Source organism: Marmota flaviventris, chromosome 1, assembly GCF_047511675.1.
Source record: "Marmota flaviventris isolate mMarFla1 chromosome 1, mMarFla1.hap1, whole genome shotgun sequence".
Classification (NCBI taxonomy): domain Eukaryota; kingdom Metazoa; phylum Chordata; class Mammalia; order Rodentia; family Sciuridae; genus Marmota; species Marmota flaviventris.
This window is the reverse complement of record NC_092498.1, coordinates 203,718,692-203,737,913: the sequence shown is the minus strand read 5'-3', so window position 1 is coordinate 203,737,913 and position 19,222 is coordinate 203,718,692. Positions and strand designations below refer to the sequence as shown.

The 19,222-nt window shown below is 40.5% G+C and overlaps 1 protein-coding gene across 2 annotated transcripts in view; it reads right to left on the bottom strand.

The window, feature by feature from the left end:
• The window catches only part of Ptpn23 (protein tyrosine phosphatase non-receptor type 23), a 28,645-nt gene extending 9,423 nt beyond the window's left edge, over positions 1–19,222 (bottom strand). For both annotated transcript variants that reach the window (XM_027932294.2, XM_027932295.2), the window contains exons 1-2: positions 19,062–19,222; positions 8,094–8,168 (exon numbers count right to left, since the gene is read on the bottom strand). In XM_027932294.2, the coding sequence (XP_027788095.2) occupies positions 8,094–8,168; positions 19,062–19,145 (159 nt within the window). In that variant the 5' untranslated portion in view covers positions 19,146–19,222. The remainder of the gene's footprint in view (positions 1–8,093; positions 8,169–19,061) is intronic.

Here is a 19,222-nt window from a genome sequence, read left to right as displayed (position 1 = left end):
AAAAGGAAAAGATTCAGAAAGTGACACCCAAATGTTAAACAGTTATCTGTGATTAAAGTGATTTATCTATATATGTAAATATAAAAATGGATATGTGCCTTATGGAGACATATATTTGATTATTTATAATAACAAATGTTTCACATTTGGGGTGGGGGAGAGCAAATGAATACCCTGCTCAAACAGAAAAGCAAGACAATACACCCTCCAAGGAGCAGGTGCCCAATGAGGGGCTGGGTCAGAAGCACTGCAAACCCTGGGCCGCCCTGCCCCACCCTGCTGAGAAGACCAGAGTTCCTCATTGGTGTGCCACAGCAGTGGGGCCAAGAGGTCAGGCTGGCCAGCACCAGCTACAAGAATCCTCTGGGACACCTACTGGGGAGCTCGGCTTGGGATGCCAGACAGGATGCTCTCAAGGAAAGCATTTGCCCTGTGGGACAGCAGAGAGCCCCTCACTAGCCCCACTCTCCACCACTTCCTGGCAGTGTCTTAGGAGGCTATCTCCCCTTTACACAGGAGGATAATCTCCCTTGCGAGGCCTCTAGAATGCCCAATGTGAGGATGAGGCGTGTCACAGTCACTCAGCTGAGGAGTCACTTCAGGGGTTTGTCCCACAGGCCAGGGCTTCTCAAATCTATTCACTCTTATCACACCCTCTCTCATGACCTCTACACATTCAAACCCCACTTGTACTTAACATTTTTCTTTAAATCAACCCATTTTAAAAATCAGATCTATATCCTAAGCAGTAAGAGCTCTGAAATAACAGGTCTAGTGTGCTAGCTACCCACTTTTCAATACTCACTAAAGCATATACAAAAATACTAAAGTAAAAAGTATTTGTCTTCTACCTCCTAAAACCACCTTTGGGGAACAATGAAAAGAATTCCCCTTCCAGGTCAGACAGATCCACTCACACAGTGTTACCCAACCAAGCATGAAGGATCCTCTTGTCAGAGGCTACTCTGACAAGCCTCGTGTGGTGAGCACAGCAGTGCAGGAGTTGGAGAGCAGACTCTGACTGGTGCCACCCCCACATCACCCTTGCACCTGACAATTTTATTCCCTATATCAAAGTTAAGGATTTAACAGTTACAAAAGGGAAGTCTTCTTAGAAACAGCTAATCCAATCCCAGTTTTACAAATGAGGAAACAGAGGCTTACATCAGGGGAAAAGATTCCCAAATTACACCCACCTTCCCTTGTTCCTTTACAAATCACTGAGTTATGGTAAAGGGACAACTTGACTTTTGCTGTTTCTGCTTTGTACATATCTGGGCTGTGACACACTTTCTCTTACTCATTAAAAACCAGACCCATGTTAATTCTAAAATTGCTCATTTAGTTTTTACTTTTATATATTGCTGACTCTGGGAATAATCATCAGTATTCTAATACAAAATGTTGTCCTGTGGTCTCACGGGTTTAAGAAACACTGATCCAGTTCAACTCCCAGGAATGAGCCCAGGCCCAGGAGGCTGTGCCCAGGCAGTACAGGTCTCTTGGGGGTGGCTCTCTCCAGACCACTGCTCTGTATAAGCCGCTGTCCTCTGCTCAGAGGCTTTGGAGATGGGTGACAATGTTACTCCTGTGCTGTTTGTATATGTCTAATGCATGCAAAATGGTGCTAATCCTAAGGATTAAGATTATTTTACTAGTTTTCAAACTTTGTTCAAATAAATTTTGTTAAAATTCAATTTGAAGATGATTCTGGGAAGATAGTGGAATAAAGAAACACCAGAAATCCATCTCCAGACCTAGATAACAAACTGGCAGATCAGATCTGCTTTAAGTAACTACCTCAGAATTCAGGAGGCTATTAAATAGTAAAGGCTTACAACCTCCAAGGGAAGGGTGGGACAGTAAATTGTGGTTAATTTCAGCTCCTAGCACAGTAGCAGCCACCTATTTCCCACCCCCAGCACCTAGCAGGCAGTTACACGTAGTTCCAAGAACATCTTGTGGGAACCAGGGTGGGCAAAAAGGATTCTATTCTGCAAACACAGGAGATAATGTGCTCCTATTGCTGGTTCTGATCACAGAGATGCACAGAGGCAGAAGCCATTGTTACTACACCTCCCTCCACTGTTGGAAGCACCTCCACCTCTAGCTGAAGTACCTTCTTCCTATCCAGCAACACTTCATACTTCGCTTTTTCCTCTTATGGAAGCCATATAGTGAAGAGTAGAATGTCCAAAAGTAATCACCCATATAGGGGAAATCTGAAAATCACCACACATGCCCAGGGAAACGCACAGGCTCAGAAAAGACCTAAGACGACCTTCAGTTAACACCTCAGGTTGATCCATGGCACAGAAACAGCCTACAACAACCAGGAAAAAACCCACAAAAGTCAGCAAACCCCAGGAAAGGGATGAATCTGATTTCCAGTGATATTACATCATAGATTTAAATGCGCATTTTTTTTCCTGTGTGTGTGTGGGGGGGTGGACCAGGGATTGAACCCAGGGGTGCTTTACCACAGAGATACATCCCAAGCCCTTTCTATTATTTATTTATTTATTTTTGAGAGAGAGAGAGAGAGAGAGAGAATTTTCTTTAAAAAAAAAAATATTTATTTATTTATTTATTTTTAGTTTTCGGCGGACACAACATCTTTGTTTGTATGTGGTGCTGAGGATCGAACCCGGGCCGCACGCATGCCAGGCGAGTGCGCTACCTCTATTTTTTATTTTGAAACAAGGTCTCACCAGGTTCTTAGGGCCTCACTAAATTGTTGAGGCCTGCCTAGAACTTGCAATCTTTCTGTCTCAGTCTCCTGAGTCACTGGGATTACACGTATGTGCCCCTACATCCAGCTTGAATGCCCAAGAAATTACAAAGCATATGAAAAAAAAAAAAAACAGGAAAGCATAGCCCATTTAAAATAAAACCACCACCAACAACAAAAAATAAATAAATAGGACTGGGGCTCAGCAGTAGTGCACTTGCCTGGCACGTGTGAGGCACTGGGTTTGATTCTCAGCACCACATATAAATAAATAAAGGTCTATCAACAACTAAAAAAATATATTTACAAAAATTAAAAAAAAAAAAAAAACATTGATAGAAACTGTCCCTGAAAAGACCAGATGGTGGAACTACTAGGCAAAGACTTTAAAAATGATCATTTTTTAAGAGCCTCAAAGAACTAAAAAAAGATGTGGAGAAAAATCAAGAAAATTGGGCTGGGGATGTGGCTCAAGCAGTAGCACGCTCGCCTGCCATGCGCGCGGCCCGGGTTCGATCCTCAGCACCACATGCAAAAAAAGATATTGTGTCCACCGAAAACTAAAAAAATAAATAAATAAATTTAAAATTATCTCTCTCTCTTCTCTCTCTCTCTTAAAAAAAAAAAGAAAGAAAAATCAAGAAAATAATATATGTAAAAAATGGAAATATGATAAAGAAATAGAAAACCTAAAAAGACACTGGGTGTGGTAGTATACAGTTATCCCAGTGGCTCGGAAGGCTGAGGCAGGAGAATCAAAGTTCAAAGATAGCCTCAGCAACTTAGGAACCCTGTCTCAAAATAAAATATAAAAAAGGCTGGTATGTGGCTCAGTGGTTAAGCACTCCTGGGTTTAACCCCCAGTACCCCCCCCCCAAAAAAAAAGACACCTCCCCACCTGCCCTCACCGCTCCCAACAAAAAAATCCTGGAGCCAAAAAGTGTAACAATTGAGATGAAAATCTCACTAGGAGACTCAAAGACAGATCTGAATTGACAGAAGAAAGATTCAGCAAACCTGAAGATAGAATGATGGAAATTACTGAGTCAGAGGAATGGAAAGAAAAAAGACTGAAGAAAAGTGAACACAACCTAAGGGACCTGTGGGACATCATCAAATGAACCAACATAAATATTGTGGAAGTCCCTGAAGAGAAGAACAGGCAATATCCGAAGAAATAATGGTGAAAAACTTCCTAAGTCTGATCAAAGCCATGAATATAAACAAGCAAATAAACATGAAACAAGCTCAACAAATTCCAAGAAGGATGAACTCAGAGACCCACACTGAGACATGTTATAACCAAAGAGAAAATCTTGAAAGAAGCAGTGGAAAGCAATTCATCACGTACAAGGGATCTCCAGTAAGATCATCAGCAGATGTCTCACCAGAACCTTTGAAGAACAGAAAGTTCATATTCAAAATGCCAAAAAAGAAAAAAAGAAAGAAAAGAAAAAATTCAACCAACAATCCTATATCTGGCAAAACTCTCCTTCAAAAGTGAGGGAGAGGGCTGGGATTGTAGCTCCGTGGTAGAGCACTTGCCTAGCATGTGGGAGGAACAGGATTTAATTCTCAGAACCACATAAAAATAAAGGTATTGTGTCCATCTACAACTAAAAAATAAGAATTAAAACAAGTAAAGGAGAATTTAAGGCATTCCCAAATAAACAAAAGCTGAGGGAGTTTGTTACCAGTGGAACTTTCATTGTAAGAAGTTCTTAAGGGATTCCTGCCTGTTGAAATGAAGGAACACTACACAGTATAAAGAAATAAAGATCTCAGTAAGGGCACATACATGGGCAATTATTAGAAACAAAACCCAAAAAACTTTAAAATTATTTTAATATTATTTTAACAATGTTATGTGACATTTTTTGTTTTCTACATGATTTAAAAGACTAATAACATCACTCCTATACTCAATCACTCTTACTTTTTAGGGAATGACAAAATCTCCTACACTTTGAAATTATAAATAAAATTTTTACTTAAACCTTCTTCTATTATTCAGTTGAAAAAAAGTTGTTTTTAACTACTAAAACAGAATGGGCAAGTGAGGTGAACGGCCTTTTTGACAATGTTCTTCTGTTAAGAACCGTGTCACTTTCCTTAAAAGTCACACATGTTCCTCTACTCCGGCAAAAAAAAAAAAAAATAATAATAATAATAATAATAATCCACATATTAAAAGCCCTCAGCTAGCACTATACTCAATGATGAAAGACTGAAAGCTTTACTTTAAGACCAGGGAACAAAACAAGAATGCCTGCTTTTGCCATTTCTATTAACATGGTGGTCCTAGCCAGAGCAATCAGGCAAGAAACAGAAAGGCATTCAAACTGCAAACAAAGAAGCAAAATTTTCTCTGTTCACAGAAAAGATGATCTTATGTCCAAAAAAATAAAAAACCTTCAAGATTATCCTCAAAATTCTTAGAATAAACAAATCAGCAAAGTTGCAGGATACAAAATCATCACAAACAATAATCGCATGGGTCTCTACATAACAACAGTGAACAATAAAGTCTAATTTATAAATTAGGCACAGTAAGAGATTAACAATAATTAATAAGATAGGATAATAACAACATTATACTAATAGTACAAGTTATGTAAACGTGGTCTTTCTAAATATCTTACTGTACTATACTCATTCTTGTGATGATGTAAGATGATACAATGCCTATATGGTGAGATAAAGTGAAGTGATATAGTGTTAGGCTACTATGGAAGGTTTACCTGAAAACAAGTAACTGCAATATAGTAAAAATTAACCAAGCCAATCAAGATGAACACTAAGTTATTAATGGACAGATAGCACATACAGCATGAATATCCTGGACAAAGGGATGATTCACATTCCCTGTGGGACAGAGTGGGACAACATGAGATTTCATCACACTACCCAGAACTGTGCACAATTTAAAACACAGATTATTTACAGAATTTTCTGTCTGATATCTGCAGGCCAAAGTTGACCAAACAAGCCGGGGGTGGTAGCGCACATCTGTAATCCCAGCAGCTCAGGAGGCTGAGGCAGGAGGATTGCAAATTCAAGGCCAGACAGCAACTTAGCAAGACCTTCCGCAACTCATGGAGATCTTGTCACAAAATAAAAAATTAAAAAGGACTGGTGGGGGGCAAGGTTGTGATTCAGTGGTAGAGCACTCACCTGGCATGAGTGAGGCACAGGGTTTGATCCTCTCAGCACCATATAAAAATAAATAAAATAAAGATATTGTATCCAACTACAACTTAAAAAAATAAGGGAAAAAAAAAAAAAAAAGGACTGGGGATATAGCTCAGTGGTAAAATGACCCTGGGTTCAATCCCTGGTACCAAAAACACAAAGTTGACCACAGATAACTGAAACCATAAAAAGTAAAATCACAGATCAGTAGATGACTCTACTCCTTAATAGGTACACAAAATGAAAAAAGTTAGACTTGTATGACAATGTGAATACACTTAAAGCTACTGATCTGTATGTTCACTTAAAAATGGTTAAGTTGGTAGATTTTATATATATCATAATTAAATTTTTTTTAAATATTTATTTTTTAGTTTTAGGTGGACAAAATATCTTTATTTTATATTATGTGGTGCTGAGGATCAAACCCAGTGCCTCATGTATGCTAAGCAAGCCCTGTACCATTGAGCCACAACCCCAGCCCCACAATTAAAATTTTAACATAATTTTTTAAAAGTTAGCTAAGTTCCTTGTAATAAGGCTTCAAATAAATAATACATATTTTTTCCATAATTAGTTTATGAACTATTGTATAGTAATGTATTTTCCCTTGTGTTTATTAGAAGTTAAAAGAGTCTAAAGTCTGCAATGGTGTGATTGAACCCGAATTTCAGTGATATAAATACTAATTCTTTTTTTTTTTTTAATTTTTTTAGTTGTCAATGGACATTTATTTTATTTATTTATGTGTGGTGCTGAGAATCGAACCCAGGGCCTCGCACATGCTAGGCAAGTGCTCTACCACTGAGCCACAATCCCAGCCCATAAATACTAATTCAAAGCACATAACAAAGGCAGATACTATGAAGGGAAAAATGAGATGAATCAGATTTATAAATATTATACATGTATAAAATTTGAAGTCTATTAAAAATACAATAAACAAAAACTATTGTTTTGGAAAAATATTTACATGATATAAGGGAGCAATATCATTAATGTATGAAGAAGTCTTATAAATTAGTAAGGAAAAAGCTACAATACCCTATTAAAAAAAAATTAACAGATAATTCCCAAGATATAAAACAAACCCATTAACAATTATACAACTCTACCATTAACTAAATGACTAAAAATTAAAATTAAATATCCTTTTCATCTATCAGACTGCCAAAGTTGACAAGGAGTAGCAGGACCAGGTACATATCCTCTTTGGAAGTGAACAGGAAAATGTGTACCCCACTTACCCACCAACTCCTTGAGACAGGGTCCTAGAAAGGCCCACATACGCACAGAAAATATAACGATATTTTTTACAATGATGAAAAGTGGAAATGGTTTAATATTCTCAAGAGGAAGCAGGTTAAATTATAAGGCAATATAATGGTCACAGGTCATTTAAAATACTCTTATCATATGTTCATTGATACAGGACATAGTCATAGATTATCAAGTAAAGAAGGCAGGTTACAAACCAGTACAGGTGGTGAACAGAATCCTACAGTGATTTTATATTATATATATATATAGTGTCCCTCAGTATTCACAAGGGATTGGTTCCAGTATATCTGCAGATACCAAAATCTGAGAACGCTCAAGTCCCTTATATGAAATGCATGGTATTTTCCTCCACATAATCATCTCCAGATTACTTATAATGCCCAATACAATGTAAATGCTACATAAATAATTGTTACTACTTTTTAGGGAATAAAGACAAGAGAAAAAGTCTTTACTTATTCAGTACAGACTCAACCACGGAAGTTTTAACTATATTTTCAACCTGTAGTTGATTGAATCTGCAGATGTGGAACCCATAGACATAGAGGACCAACTAATGTACAAAAAAATTATAAAAAGGTGTTTTAAGATTTTATTTTGGGGGCTGCGGTGGTATCTCAGTTGGTAGAGTGTTTGCCTTGCATGTGTGGGACACTGGGTTCGATCCTCAGTACCACATAAAAAAACAGTTAAATAAAATAAAGGTATTGTATCTGTCTACAAACTAAAAAACATTAAAAAAGATTTTATTTTTGTTTTTAGTATTTGCGAATGTTTCTACTATCAATTTCACTGCTTTTGCAGAGGAAAAAAATAAGACCACAGTTCTAGGTGTTTTCTTTACCTCTCTATCAATGATCATGACTACCTAAAAATACCATCATCTTACCTGTCTGAGCAACTCCAGCTTCTTCAGTTCCTCATTGTAGGCTTCTGGGTTCTCTCCATAATTCTTTAGGACAAACTAAAAAGACAAAGAAAAATGCAAGCTAGTGAGATAACACACACACACACACACACACACACACACACTCCCCCCACCCTGTGATCTGGGCAATCATCAGTTAGGATATACAATCAAGTCCAGACCCATAACTGCAAGCTTGTCTCCCAGCCCACCAGGGAACTCTACCTTCAACAATGGGCAGCATAAGATGCTGAGCAAGCAATCTCCTCCTCCTTAGATCACAGTGGAAAATAAGACTACACACCCTACGTAAGTACCCTAGCAGGTCCTCATACTGCTGTGGCCTGCTCTACAAAGTCCAGGATTCTGCCAGCTCAAAAAGCCAGGCAACTTAGCCGGCTGAAATGGGACCCTAGGAGAATCCCCTAAAGGGTCACAAACTCACAAACTCAAACCTCCCTCCAGAATTGGGCCTTGCTTTGTTCTGGAGTGACAACCATAACTCTAAGCACATGTAGGCAAGAGGCACCAAACAACAGTGAGAGTACAAAGCTTTCCTCACCTTCCTATTTTCCTTTCTGGGAAAGTGCACCATAGAAATAGGTGATCTGCAGTGTCCTGTCTGCAGAGACTGCCCACATCAGAGAGGGGACTGGCATACCTGCCCACAACAGTACTCACCACCTCAAAAGCTTTCTTTCTTTAAAAAAAAAAAAAAAAAACTCTTAAAATATTTATTTATTTTAGTTGTAGTTGGACACAATACCTTTATGCATTCATTTATTTATTTATTTTTATGTGGTGCTGAGGATTGAACCCAGGGCCTTGCAAGTGATAGGTGAGTGCTCTACCACTGAGCCACAACCCCAGCCCTCAAAACCTTTCTAGAGGGTGAGCATGCACACCAGCCTAGAGGCGTGAACCAAACAGCCCCTTGTTCAACTAAGATAAAAAGATAAGGCAGTTGGAACCACCCCTGCTACAATACCTGTTGCCTGGTGTGTTCAAATTCTGGGGGCCAGACCTACCAGTTCCACAAAGGACATTAATGATCAACTCAAGCTGAGGCCCTAGCCAAGGCATGTGAGGTGAAAAAGGGAGGAAGCTGAGAAAGGCTGTCTAGTAGCACATTTCTCTCACAGCATGTCTGTAGCCTGCCCAACTTTCCTGTGGTCCTTTTTCACGGCTGGCTACTAAGGAACTAGCCGGGCAGAAACCTACAAGGTTGTATGACAGCTTCTATCTGTTCTAGCAGGCAAAGGGAGCAGAAGGACAGATAGAAGGGAGGTATTGCAGAATTAATTACAGCACCATCCAGTTACTGAGTCTAATTCACTCTTCTGTTCATTTGGTTTCTGAAATTCCCTGTATCTGTGAGCTTTTTCCTCTGTTCCCCTGCCACCTCTGGCCTGGACAATCCACCTATTCAAACCCATCCCAACCCAGGCTTGAACTATCTTTCTAATACAACTCTAATGTCACTCCTGGCTTTCAATCCTTCTGACACACACACACACACACACACACACTCTCTCTCTCTCTCTCTCTCTCTCTCTGAAAAAATAAACCCAAAACACTCTTATCTCAGGTTAGTGATATCTTAAGAAATATGATTTCTAAAGAGAAATATTGGGGCTGGGGCTGTGGCTCAGTGGTAGAGACTTGACTAGTACGTGTGAGATACTGGGTTCGATTCTCAGCACCACATAAAAATAAATAAATTAAATAAAGGTATATTAAAAAAAATAGCTGGGCATGGTGGCGAACACCTATAATCCCAGAAGCTGAGGCAAGAGGATTTGAGTTCAAAGCCAGCCTCAACAAAAGCGAGGTACTAAGCAACTTAGAGAGATCCTGTCTCTAAATAAAATACAAAATAGGGATGGAAATCTGGCTCAGTGATTGAATGCCCCTGAGTTCAATCCCTGTACCCCCCCCAAAAAAAAATAAAGAAATACTATAATCTAAAAAGAACATGCTACAATAACTTCCTAAAGCCTCCAAGACGAAATCTAATCTTGGCACAGAGTTCATGACTTTTTGGAACCTGCTCCCAACATCTTTTAAGAATTGTCCTCTGGCACATCTCAGGGACACCCACCCCATTATACTTTGGAATGACTGATCTCAGGTGTTAAGGCTTGTTACATGTTTTCCCCAGACCATGTGTTCACAGAAGGGCCAATGACCCACCCTTGCCATGCCAAACAATAAGAGTGAGTAAAGGTAGGCCTTATTAGAAAAATGTGTGCTCAGTAAATGGCTGCCTTTATAGGAAAGGGAGGAAACAGATGGCAAGAAAAATTCAGAAGATGAGGCATTTTATCCAACAATTAACCCAGTCTCTTCAAAAATTAATGTCATTTAACAGGTAGGGACACTAGGGATGTATCTCAGTGGTTAGAGTGCTTGTCTAACATGTGCAAGGCACTGGACTTGGTCCCCAGCACCACAAAAAAATAAAAGTAAATATAAAGGCAGGCCTGGTGGTGCATGCCTGCTACTAAGGAGGCTAACACTAGCTACTCAGGAAAATGACAAATTTAAGCCTGGGCAACTTAACAAAATAAATTTTTAAAAAGGGAGAGGGAAAACCTCAGTGTTAGAGCACTTGACTAGCATGCTCGAGGCCCTGCGTTCAACTCTCAATCTTGCAAAATAAATGAATAAAAATAAAAAGTAGGAGGCAGAAGACTATTCTAAATTAAGAGTGATTAAAGCAACAATAAACAAGTGCAATATGAAAACTTAAGACTGGATCAGAATTTTTAAAAAAGCTCTAAGATATTTTGGGGTAACAGGTGAAACTTAAGTAGTAAAGAATTATCACAAATATTTGTAGGTATAATAATACTGTAGTTATATAGGAAAATATCCTTAACCTTAGGAAATGCATGCTGAGATGTGTCCAGGAGAAAAGTGAAGATGTCTAAAACTTATTTTCAAAGGGTTCACAGGATCAATCAATCAATCTATCTATCTAGAACAAATATGGTGAAATATAACCATTAAGATGAGGTAGTGAAGCTGGTAGGGTAGCTCAGTAGTAGAGTAAGTGCTCTGGGTTCAATCCCCAGCCCCACTTAAAACAAAAAATAAAAAACCACTCTAGATACCAAGGATTTGAGTGAGCACTGCATTAATTCTTCCAACCTCCCTCTCAATGTTTGAAATTTAGAAAATTGCTTTAAGAGTTACTGAAGAACTAAATGATACCTGAAAAACACTTTCCCCTTTTTGGGTCCTTTGAGAAGGTAAAAGCCATGAAAGAAATGCCCCCGAGCCAGGCATGGTGGCACATAGTTATAATCCCAGCGGCTCACGAGGCTGAGGCAGGAGGATTGCAAGTTCAAAGCCAGCCTCAGCAACTTAGAAAGGCCCTAAGCGACTTAGTGAGACCTGTCTCAAAATAAAATGAGCTGGGATGTGGCTCAGTGGTTAAGTGCCCTTGGATTCAATCCCTGGTACAAAAAACAACAACAAAAAAAATCTCCTTAAAAATATTCAACTACATGCGTGTGCGCGCGCACACAGACACTCTCTCAAACCTTAATAATTTTCGAGGATTCAAAGACACTGTGAAGCCCATTTATGCACTCTTGGTTAATAATTCTCCCTCTGATTTATCTAAATCCTCCTCCCTTACCCCCTCCCCCATCAAAACAAAACAAACCTTCATAAATATAAAATATAAAACTATAAGGTAAAACTGAACTATCTAAATGAGAGTATGTTCTTTGATTCCCTTTTAGTAAGAGGTTTTAGGTTTACCCATCTTCAGGTTAGAGAAAATAAGTAAAAGTGCAGCCTAGAGGCCCCATGAAATAGAAGCCAAAGGAATCAGAGGGACACTGGAGTGTCCTAAAAGGTTAAGAACATCTGTCCCTGCTGTTCACCCAATGGTGAAGGGGAAAGAACTGCTGTCCCCACCCCCTGCAAATTGTCCTTAGAGACACATGCAACCTGCCTCACTGCTCCTCGAAAATGAGCAGCAGCAGACACTACTGAGCTCTTACCACAGGCAAGGCACTATGCTGAGGGCCTAACACTCATCTTTACATGCCCCACAAGGTGGACACCATTATGATCATTACCATATGACAGATGAGGAAATGAGGAAACTGAGGTAAAGAAGTTAGGGGGCATTTGTCAAGGTTCCAGTCCTAGTAATTAATGGGACAATAACCAAAACTCAGGCCTTCATGCTCTAGAGCCCAAGTTACATCTTAGATCAATGTGCTTCTTTTTAAAAATATGATTCCAATAAATAACTCTGGAAAATGAGCAGTTAAAATAAATCCCTTACCACTGAGACCATAGAGCAGCCAGGATGTTTTTGAAACCCTGACAAAATCCTCTATGACTGCTAATTACTCCCCACTACCAAAAGGAGGAAAGAGGCTGAGTGAAGTCAAGAATAAGGAACAGAGACCCTCCCAACCTCCCTGTATTCGGAGACTTTGCAGAACTCCTAACAATCAAGCGAGGACTCTGAAACTCCCAGCAAAGCTTGAGAAGGCAGCCCTGCAGAAGAGACATTGAAAGGACACCACGCACCTGCACAACAGATGGAGGACCTGGATCAGCTGGGGTTGCTTCTGAGAGAGCAATACTGGTGGCAAGGTGGGGGGATAGAGGTGAAAAACAGCAAGAGACTGGCTTCATTTCCAGAGAGATACCAAGAGAGAAGCCATTTCCAGAGAAAAATCCAAGATACAGTTTCAAGTTTTAGCTGTTGCCCTGAGCTGCTATAAAATCTGGGCTTGGATTTTTTTTTTTTTTTTTTATGTGTGTAGAACGGGGTTAATATTACCACTCACAGGGCTATCATAAAGACTTGAGTTTTTTTTAATATAACTTTATTTTATTTATTTATTTTTATGTGGTGCTGAGGATCGAACCCAGGGCCTTACACGTGCGAGGCGAGCACTCTACCGCTGAGCCACAACCCCAGCCCTTAACACTTGAGTTATTTTCTAAACAGGGAGAGAATGCTCAGCTGAAAATACTATTTAGAGTATGTCAAGACCTGTACTAAGGACTCAAACTTTTTTTTTTCTTAATTTAGTACTGGGGATTGAACCCAGGGGTGCTTAACCACTAAGCCACATCCCCAGCCTCCTTTTTTAAGAAATATATATTTTATTAGAGACAGAAATATATATATAATATATAAATATATATTTCTCTAATATATATTTATATTATATAAATATATATTAGAGAAATATATATTTATTAAAAGGGCCTCACTAAGAGGCCCTAAGAGACTGGCTTTGAACTAGTGATCCTCCTGCCTCAGCCTCCCTAGCCACTGGGATTACAGGTGTGCACCATCACACCTGGCTTCAAACATTAACTCTTGATTCTCACAGGCTTGTACAGTTCCACTTAACGGGAGAAAAGTGAGGATCAGATTAGTTATGCGATTATTTGTAGCAGTTGAAGGAGCAAAGAAAGACCTCTAAGGAGCAAAGAAAGCCGTAAATCAGGGTCTGGCTCCAGCGGCTATGTGTTTTCCTTGTTACTTTATTCAGTCACAAATGGCACAGAATTTTATAGCTAATGATCACTGGAAATATATATCCTGGGTCCTGCCATTATAATACTATTGCTGAATGTCAAATGAGACAAATTTTATTAAGAGAAGAGAGCAATGCCAAGGAAAATCATCCCCTTGGTCCAGTTAGCAAGCCTGAGAGAGAATCACAGGGCAATAAGTACCCAGCACGAGAAAAGACTTTCATCCTGTCCTAGTCTAATCCCCACATAATCTTTGAGGCCTCTTTCCCACATCTCATCTGAATGGTCCTTAGTTTGTCTGAACAAGTGAAAACTCAAGTTACATCTCATAGAGGGTGCTAGAGCTAGACAAAGTCATTCAGCCCACACTTGTAAGCCCAACAACATCATCTGACAAAAATTTATATAAAAACAATGAGTACAATAAATACAAGTATTTATTACTTCCCAAGTAAAGGAAGAATCCTAAGTGAAATAGATACAGGCCCTTGGAGTATGAGATAAAAGTCAGAGAATAAAGTAGACAATCCAGGTCATCTGCGCCTAGAGCCACTCTGCTGTAAAACACAAGAGGGAAAGACAAGTTCAGGCAGACCAGCTGGGTGACTCCAAATCTGTGATAAGAAATTAATACAGGTCAAACCACAGGTAACTAACAATGTCCAATACCCTCATTGCCAAGTACCCAGAGGCCTTTTAGGCCTTTGATCCTCTCATTTAACTTTCTCTGTGTGTGTACATATAAGCTTTTTTCTTTTTTTTAAAGTGTTAGCTATCCCATGGGAAATCTGGAAGGCAGGGAGTAAGGGACTTCCACAAACCAGAAAAACCAGGCTCTATCTAGATGTAAATAAGACGAACAGTAGTAAGAAGAGCCAACAAGTGTGTGCAGTCTGTGTTGGAAGTCAACTGAGTGATCAGACAGTGAAGACCTGTATGAATTCAGGGAAGGGTAGTACAACTGCCAGGCAGCCAAAGGGATCCTAATGAGATATGCTTCAACCTACATGATAAGCAGAAGCAAACAAATTCCAGTAAAGACCCAAGCAAGGACAACGATCAGATGTGGAAGAAAGTGTGGCTGAAAGTTCCCATTGGAGTGGCCTGGTGAAGTCAAGTCATAGAAGCAAGCTCAGCAAGCAGCTGACAGGCCTGAAAGGCAGGCAATTTCTCTGGAGGACTCTAGGAGGAAAATGGAGATTTACAGATCAATTCAATCCAAGTGGGAAGAGGTGCAAGAGAAGCCAAAGGAAAGGCAAAGAGGCTACCAACCCACACTTGATGGATTACTACTTGGATGGCTAGAAGGTAAGCTCCAGGAATGCAGAGATTTTTGTCATCAACCATATTCCCAAGGGTGGCACATAACAGGCACTTAATAACTATTTGTTCAATACAAGAGGCAGGGATGGATGCATCATTTCAGTTCAAGAGAGCCTGACTTGAGCTCAAGTGCTATTGGTTCAGGGCAAGTGTTTGGGAAAGAAAGAAAAATCTTTAAACGCGAACACTTGTGACCAAATCATTCACTGATAAAGAGCAGAAGTCATCCTTCTTCTGTTTCCAGTGAGTCAGCAAGATCTCTAAAGTGCAAGTAAGAAGGCACAGGGCTGCATTTGTAGCTCAGCGGTAGAGTGCTCGCCTAGCACATGTGAGGCCCTGGGTTCGATCCTCAGCAACACATAAAAATAAGTAAATAAAGGTATTGTGTCCAACTACAACTAAAATAAATGAATAAATAAATATAAAAAAAGAAGGCGCAGGGTGGACTGGGGGGACATGGCTCACTAGCAGAATGTTTGCCTGGCATCCACAAGGGCCTGGGTTCAACCCCCAGCACCAAAAATGAAAAAATAGAAGTGCAAAGCCAGCAGCACTTCTTCACTAAAAAAATCACTTGGGTCCAGGTATATCAAACTAAAGTTTAGCACTGCAGTTCAAAACCAATTTGCTCTTTTAACTCCTATTTCCCATTATTCTATAAATGGAGGCACGCCCATTGGAAATGAAAAAAATCAATATTGTTAAAAGATAAATCCTGGGGCTGGGGATGTGGCTCAAGCAGTAACGCACTCGCCTGGCATGCGTGGGGCGCTGGGTTCAATCCTCAGCACCACATAAAAATAAAATAAAGATGTTGTGTCCACCAAAAAACTAAAAAATAAATATATAAAAAAAGATAAATCCTTCCCAAGTTTAATTTAATGGAGTTATCTGAGTAAAAGCAAGAATACAACAACAATTTGCAAATCAGGCAGTCCTCCAACCAGTGTAGGTTCACAGAATTCCAACCAACATCATCTGACAAAATTTATATAAAAACAATGAGACACAGAAAACAACTTAATTGACTACAGCTTAGTCTATCAATCAGTCAACTGGTTACAGCTTAACTAGTTGGTTGTTTAGTCTAATTAAGTGGTTACAGGGCTTCCTGAAACCAACCAAGTGACAGTGATTAAACCCAGTGACTGTGATTAAACTTTATACTAGTTTGGTCTTTTGGACCCAGTCCAAATGTATGTCTTCCCACAAACTATACTTAACAATACTAACCACCATGAAAGGTTTTGTCAAAAACCTAGCCCTCACAATGAAACTGTCTAGAAACTCCTATTCATCCTTTAGAATCCACTTCTAGCAAACGTCCCGACAGCCCCTCCTTAGATCAGTACTTTGGTACACTGCAAATACTTCTCTTATACTAATGTCATTGCGCTAATTTTTAAATTTTCCCTACCAGACTATGAATTCCATGGGGGAAAAGACAGATTCATTTGTCTGCAATCACCAGGACTCGGCATAGTTCTTGAGAGGCTGACATAAACAGAATCAATTTTTAACTTTACTATTCTAAATTAAATTATTTCCCCCAGCTCTGAGCAAAAAAAATAGAGAAAGACAAGGGGACCAGTGGCAGAATGTAGAGAAGGGGCTCTAGAGTTAGGGAAAGAAGAGTTCCCAGGTTACACTGGCTTCTGCAGAAGGGAGGAGTCCCATGTCTAGGGAAACAATTATTTCTTGAGCAGTTCCTTCACAGGGGCCCAGGTGCTCTCAGGAAAGTCACTGCTCACAGTATCTTACTGACTTCACAAGATTGACCAATTAAAAAAAAAGTTAAAACAAAAACATCTCCCACGAGTTTCTGGGCTGAGAAATCCACTGAATTTCTATATAGCTAGGGTTGCCATAATTAAAATCTAATTTAAGTTCCCTCTTGACTGTCATTCAGTTATTTGAGAAATACTTTCCTGACTGCCAACTACGTAGAAGGTATTCTGCTAGGTTATGAGGAACATGGAGATACTGTTTAGAGATTCCAACTGAAGAGGAGTTGTTAAAACAACACATATTACTGTCATCAAGGAAAGAAACAGAGTGGAATTCAGAGTATTCCACTCAGGGAAGACTAATCCAGATGAAAGGATTAAGGGAGAGAGCTCATACTGGACCTTAAAGATAGAACGAGTATACACCATTAAAGAAGGACGCTACCACCACATTACAAGGCAAAATTGAGAGCTCTAGGAGGAGGAATTTCATGACCAAAAGTATATAACAGGACACACAGCATGTTAAGGAAATGGCTATGAGCAGAATCTGAGACACCTGTACCAGAAACACATACATCAGGCACAGTAGGGTTTGGATTTTTGGTTTTTTAGTTGTAGATGGACACAATACCTTTATTTTATTTTATTTATTTATGTGCTGCTGAGGATCAAACCCAGTGCTCCACTCATGCAAGGCAAGCAGATTACCACTGAACCACAACCCAAGCCCAATAGTAGGGTTTTGATAAATGCTGAAAGAAGTGAACTAGATTAGGGAGAATTCTCAGTGGGAAACAAAGATATTGTCTTTAGCTAAGTGCAGTAGTATATGCCTATAATCCCAACTACTCAGGAAGCTGAGGCTGGAGCATCTCAAGTTAGAGGCCAGCCTGGGCAATTTAGGGAGACTCTGACTCAAAATTTAAAAAAATTTAAAGAGGATTTTTTAAAAAAGCCTTTATTTTATTTATTTTTATGTGATACTGAGGATGGAACCCAGTGCCTCACACGTGCTAGGCAAGTGCTCTACCACTGAGCTACAACCTCAGCTCCTCAAAATAAAAAATTTTTAAAGGGCATATGGGGTAGCTCAGTGGTAAAGTGCTTGCCTAGCACTTGGGATTGAGCTGGGTTCAATCCCCAGTACCCTAAAAAAAATAATAGTAATAATAATTGACTCATTCTGTAAAGCTAGAAAACAAAAAGTTTTGCTGTTTTAGAAAAACTCACCTGGTTGTGTTTTTACAAAAAAAAAAAGCAGATGTGGAAAGTGTTAACAAAATTCCGGAATTTTAGATCGGTTTATCTAATTTCCTGGTTTTACAGCTTGGGAGTGTAGTTCAATGGTAGAGCACTTGCCAAGCATGCATGAGGACCCTGGGTTCCATCTCCAGCCAAGGAGGAAAAAAAAAAAGGAATGCAAACTAACAGTGCCTGAACTAAGGCAGTGGTATCATGAAAAGAAGATGGGAGACAGTTTCTTGGGAAACTACTTCCAAACTCACTTTCTCTCTCCTAGTTCTTTCTCCAAGTGTTGTCTGCTGCTTACTCCAGCAGCTAAAAACCCCAAGGCCTCCCACCTGCAGCAACCTCCAGGTTGTTCCTTTTAACTTCTACTCTGGCCCTCAATGCCACGGGGCAGCCGGTCCTAAAGCAGCAGCTAGTTCAATCACCACTCAATCTCTCACAAAGAAGCCCCTTGCCTCGGTCAACATCAAACCCGTCTCCTCTGTTCAACACAATGACTAGTAAGGTCTCTCTGAGAGCTACAACACAACATGTTGTCCCGGCAGTTTTGAAAAGCGGTAGCCCTCCTAAAAACGGCAAAAATTGTGTGTTTAGGTTCAAAAAGGTTTTCGAATAAGATTCTTCTTGTGAAGAGACCATGCAGAATTGTAGTCAGCGTCAGGGGCTGAGCATCTCTATAGGCCACCGGGGGTTGCGATACTCAACACACATCCTGTGCCATCCTCAGCATCTGTCCAGTGGGGTGGTGGGTGAAGAGCCCACCAAGGGCCAGCCGAGCAGCAGAACTTGCACGGTCTGGGCTGCCTACCGCTCCCAGTGGGGCGGTCCTGCCGTGGAAACGGGCGGGGCAGTACTGGGTTAGCACGTCGCCCTTAGGAAGTGGAGCCTCCGTGGGACTGCAGGGTGGCCCGGGGCAGAAGTAGGGAAGCGGTTCCGGCAAGGATGCGGGAGCTTGCTTGCGAGGACAAGCAAGAAAGGGAAGGACTGTCCGCGAGCGCAGGAGTGGGCGAGGCGGAGGAAAGCCGGCCTGCGACAGGGCTTCACAGGGACGGCGCACAGGGGGCGTCATGCGCTGCCAGACGACTGAGATCAGCGGCGGACAGGGAAAGGTGGGAGGAACGCTCACCTTCTTCACGGCTGGCTGGAAGAGGAAGTCCCCGGCCTCCTTCAGGTCCAGCCAGATCATGGGCATGCGGGGCACAGCCTCCATGGCGACAGCGCCCTGCGGCCACTGGCCGCTCCCTTCGCCGCTTAGTTGCGGGTTCAACCGCGCGCACGGCCCCGCCC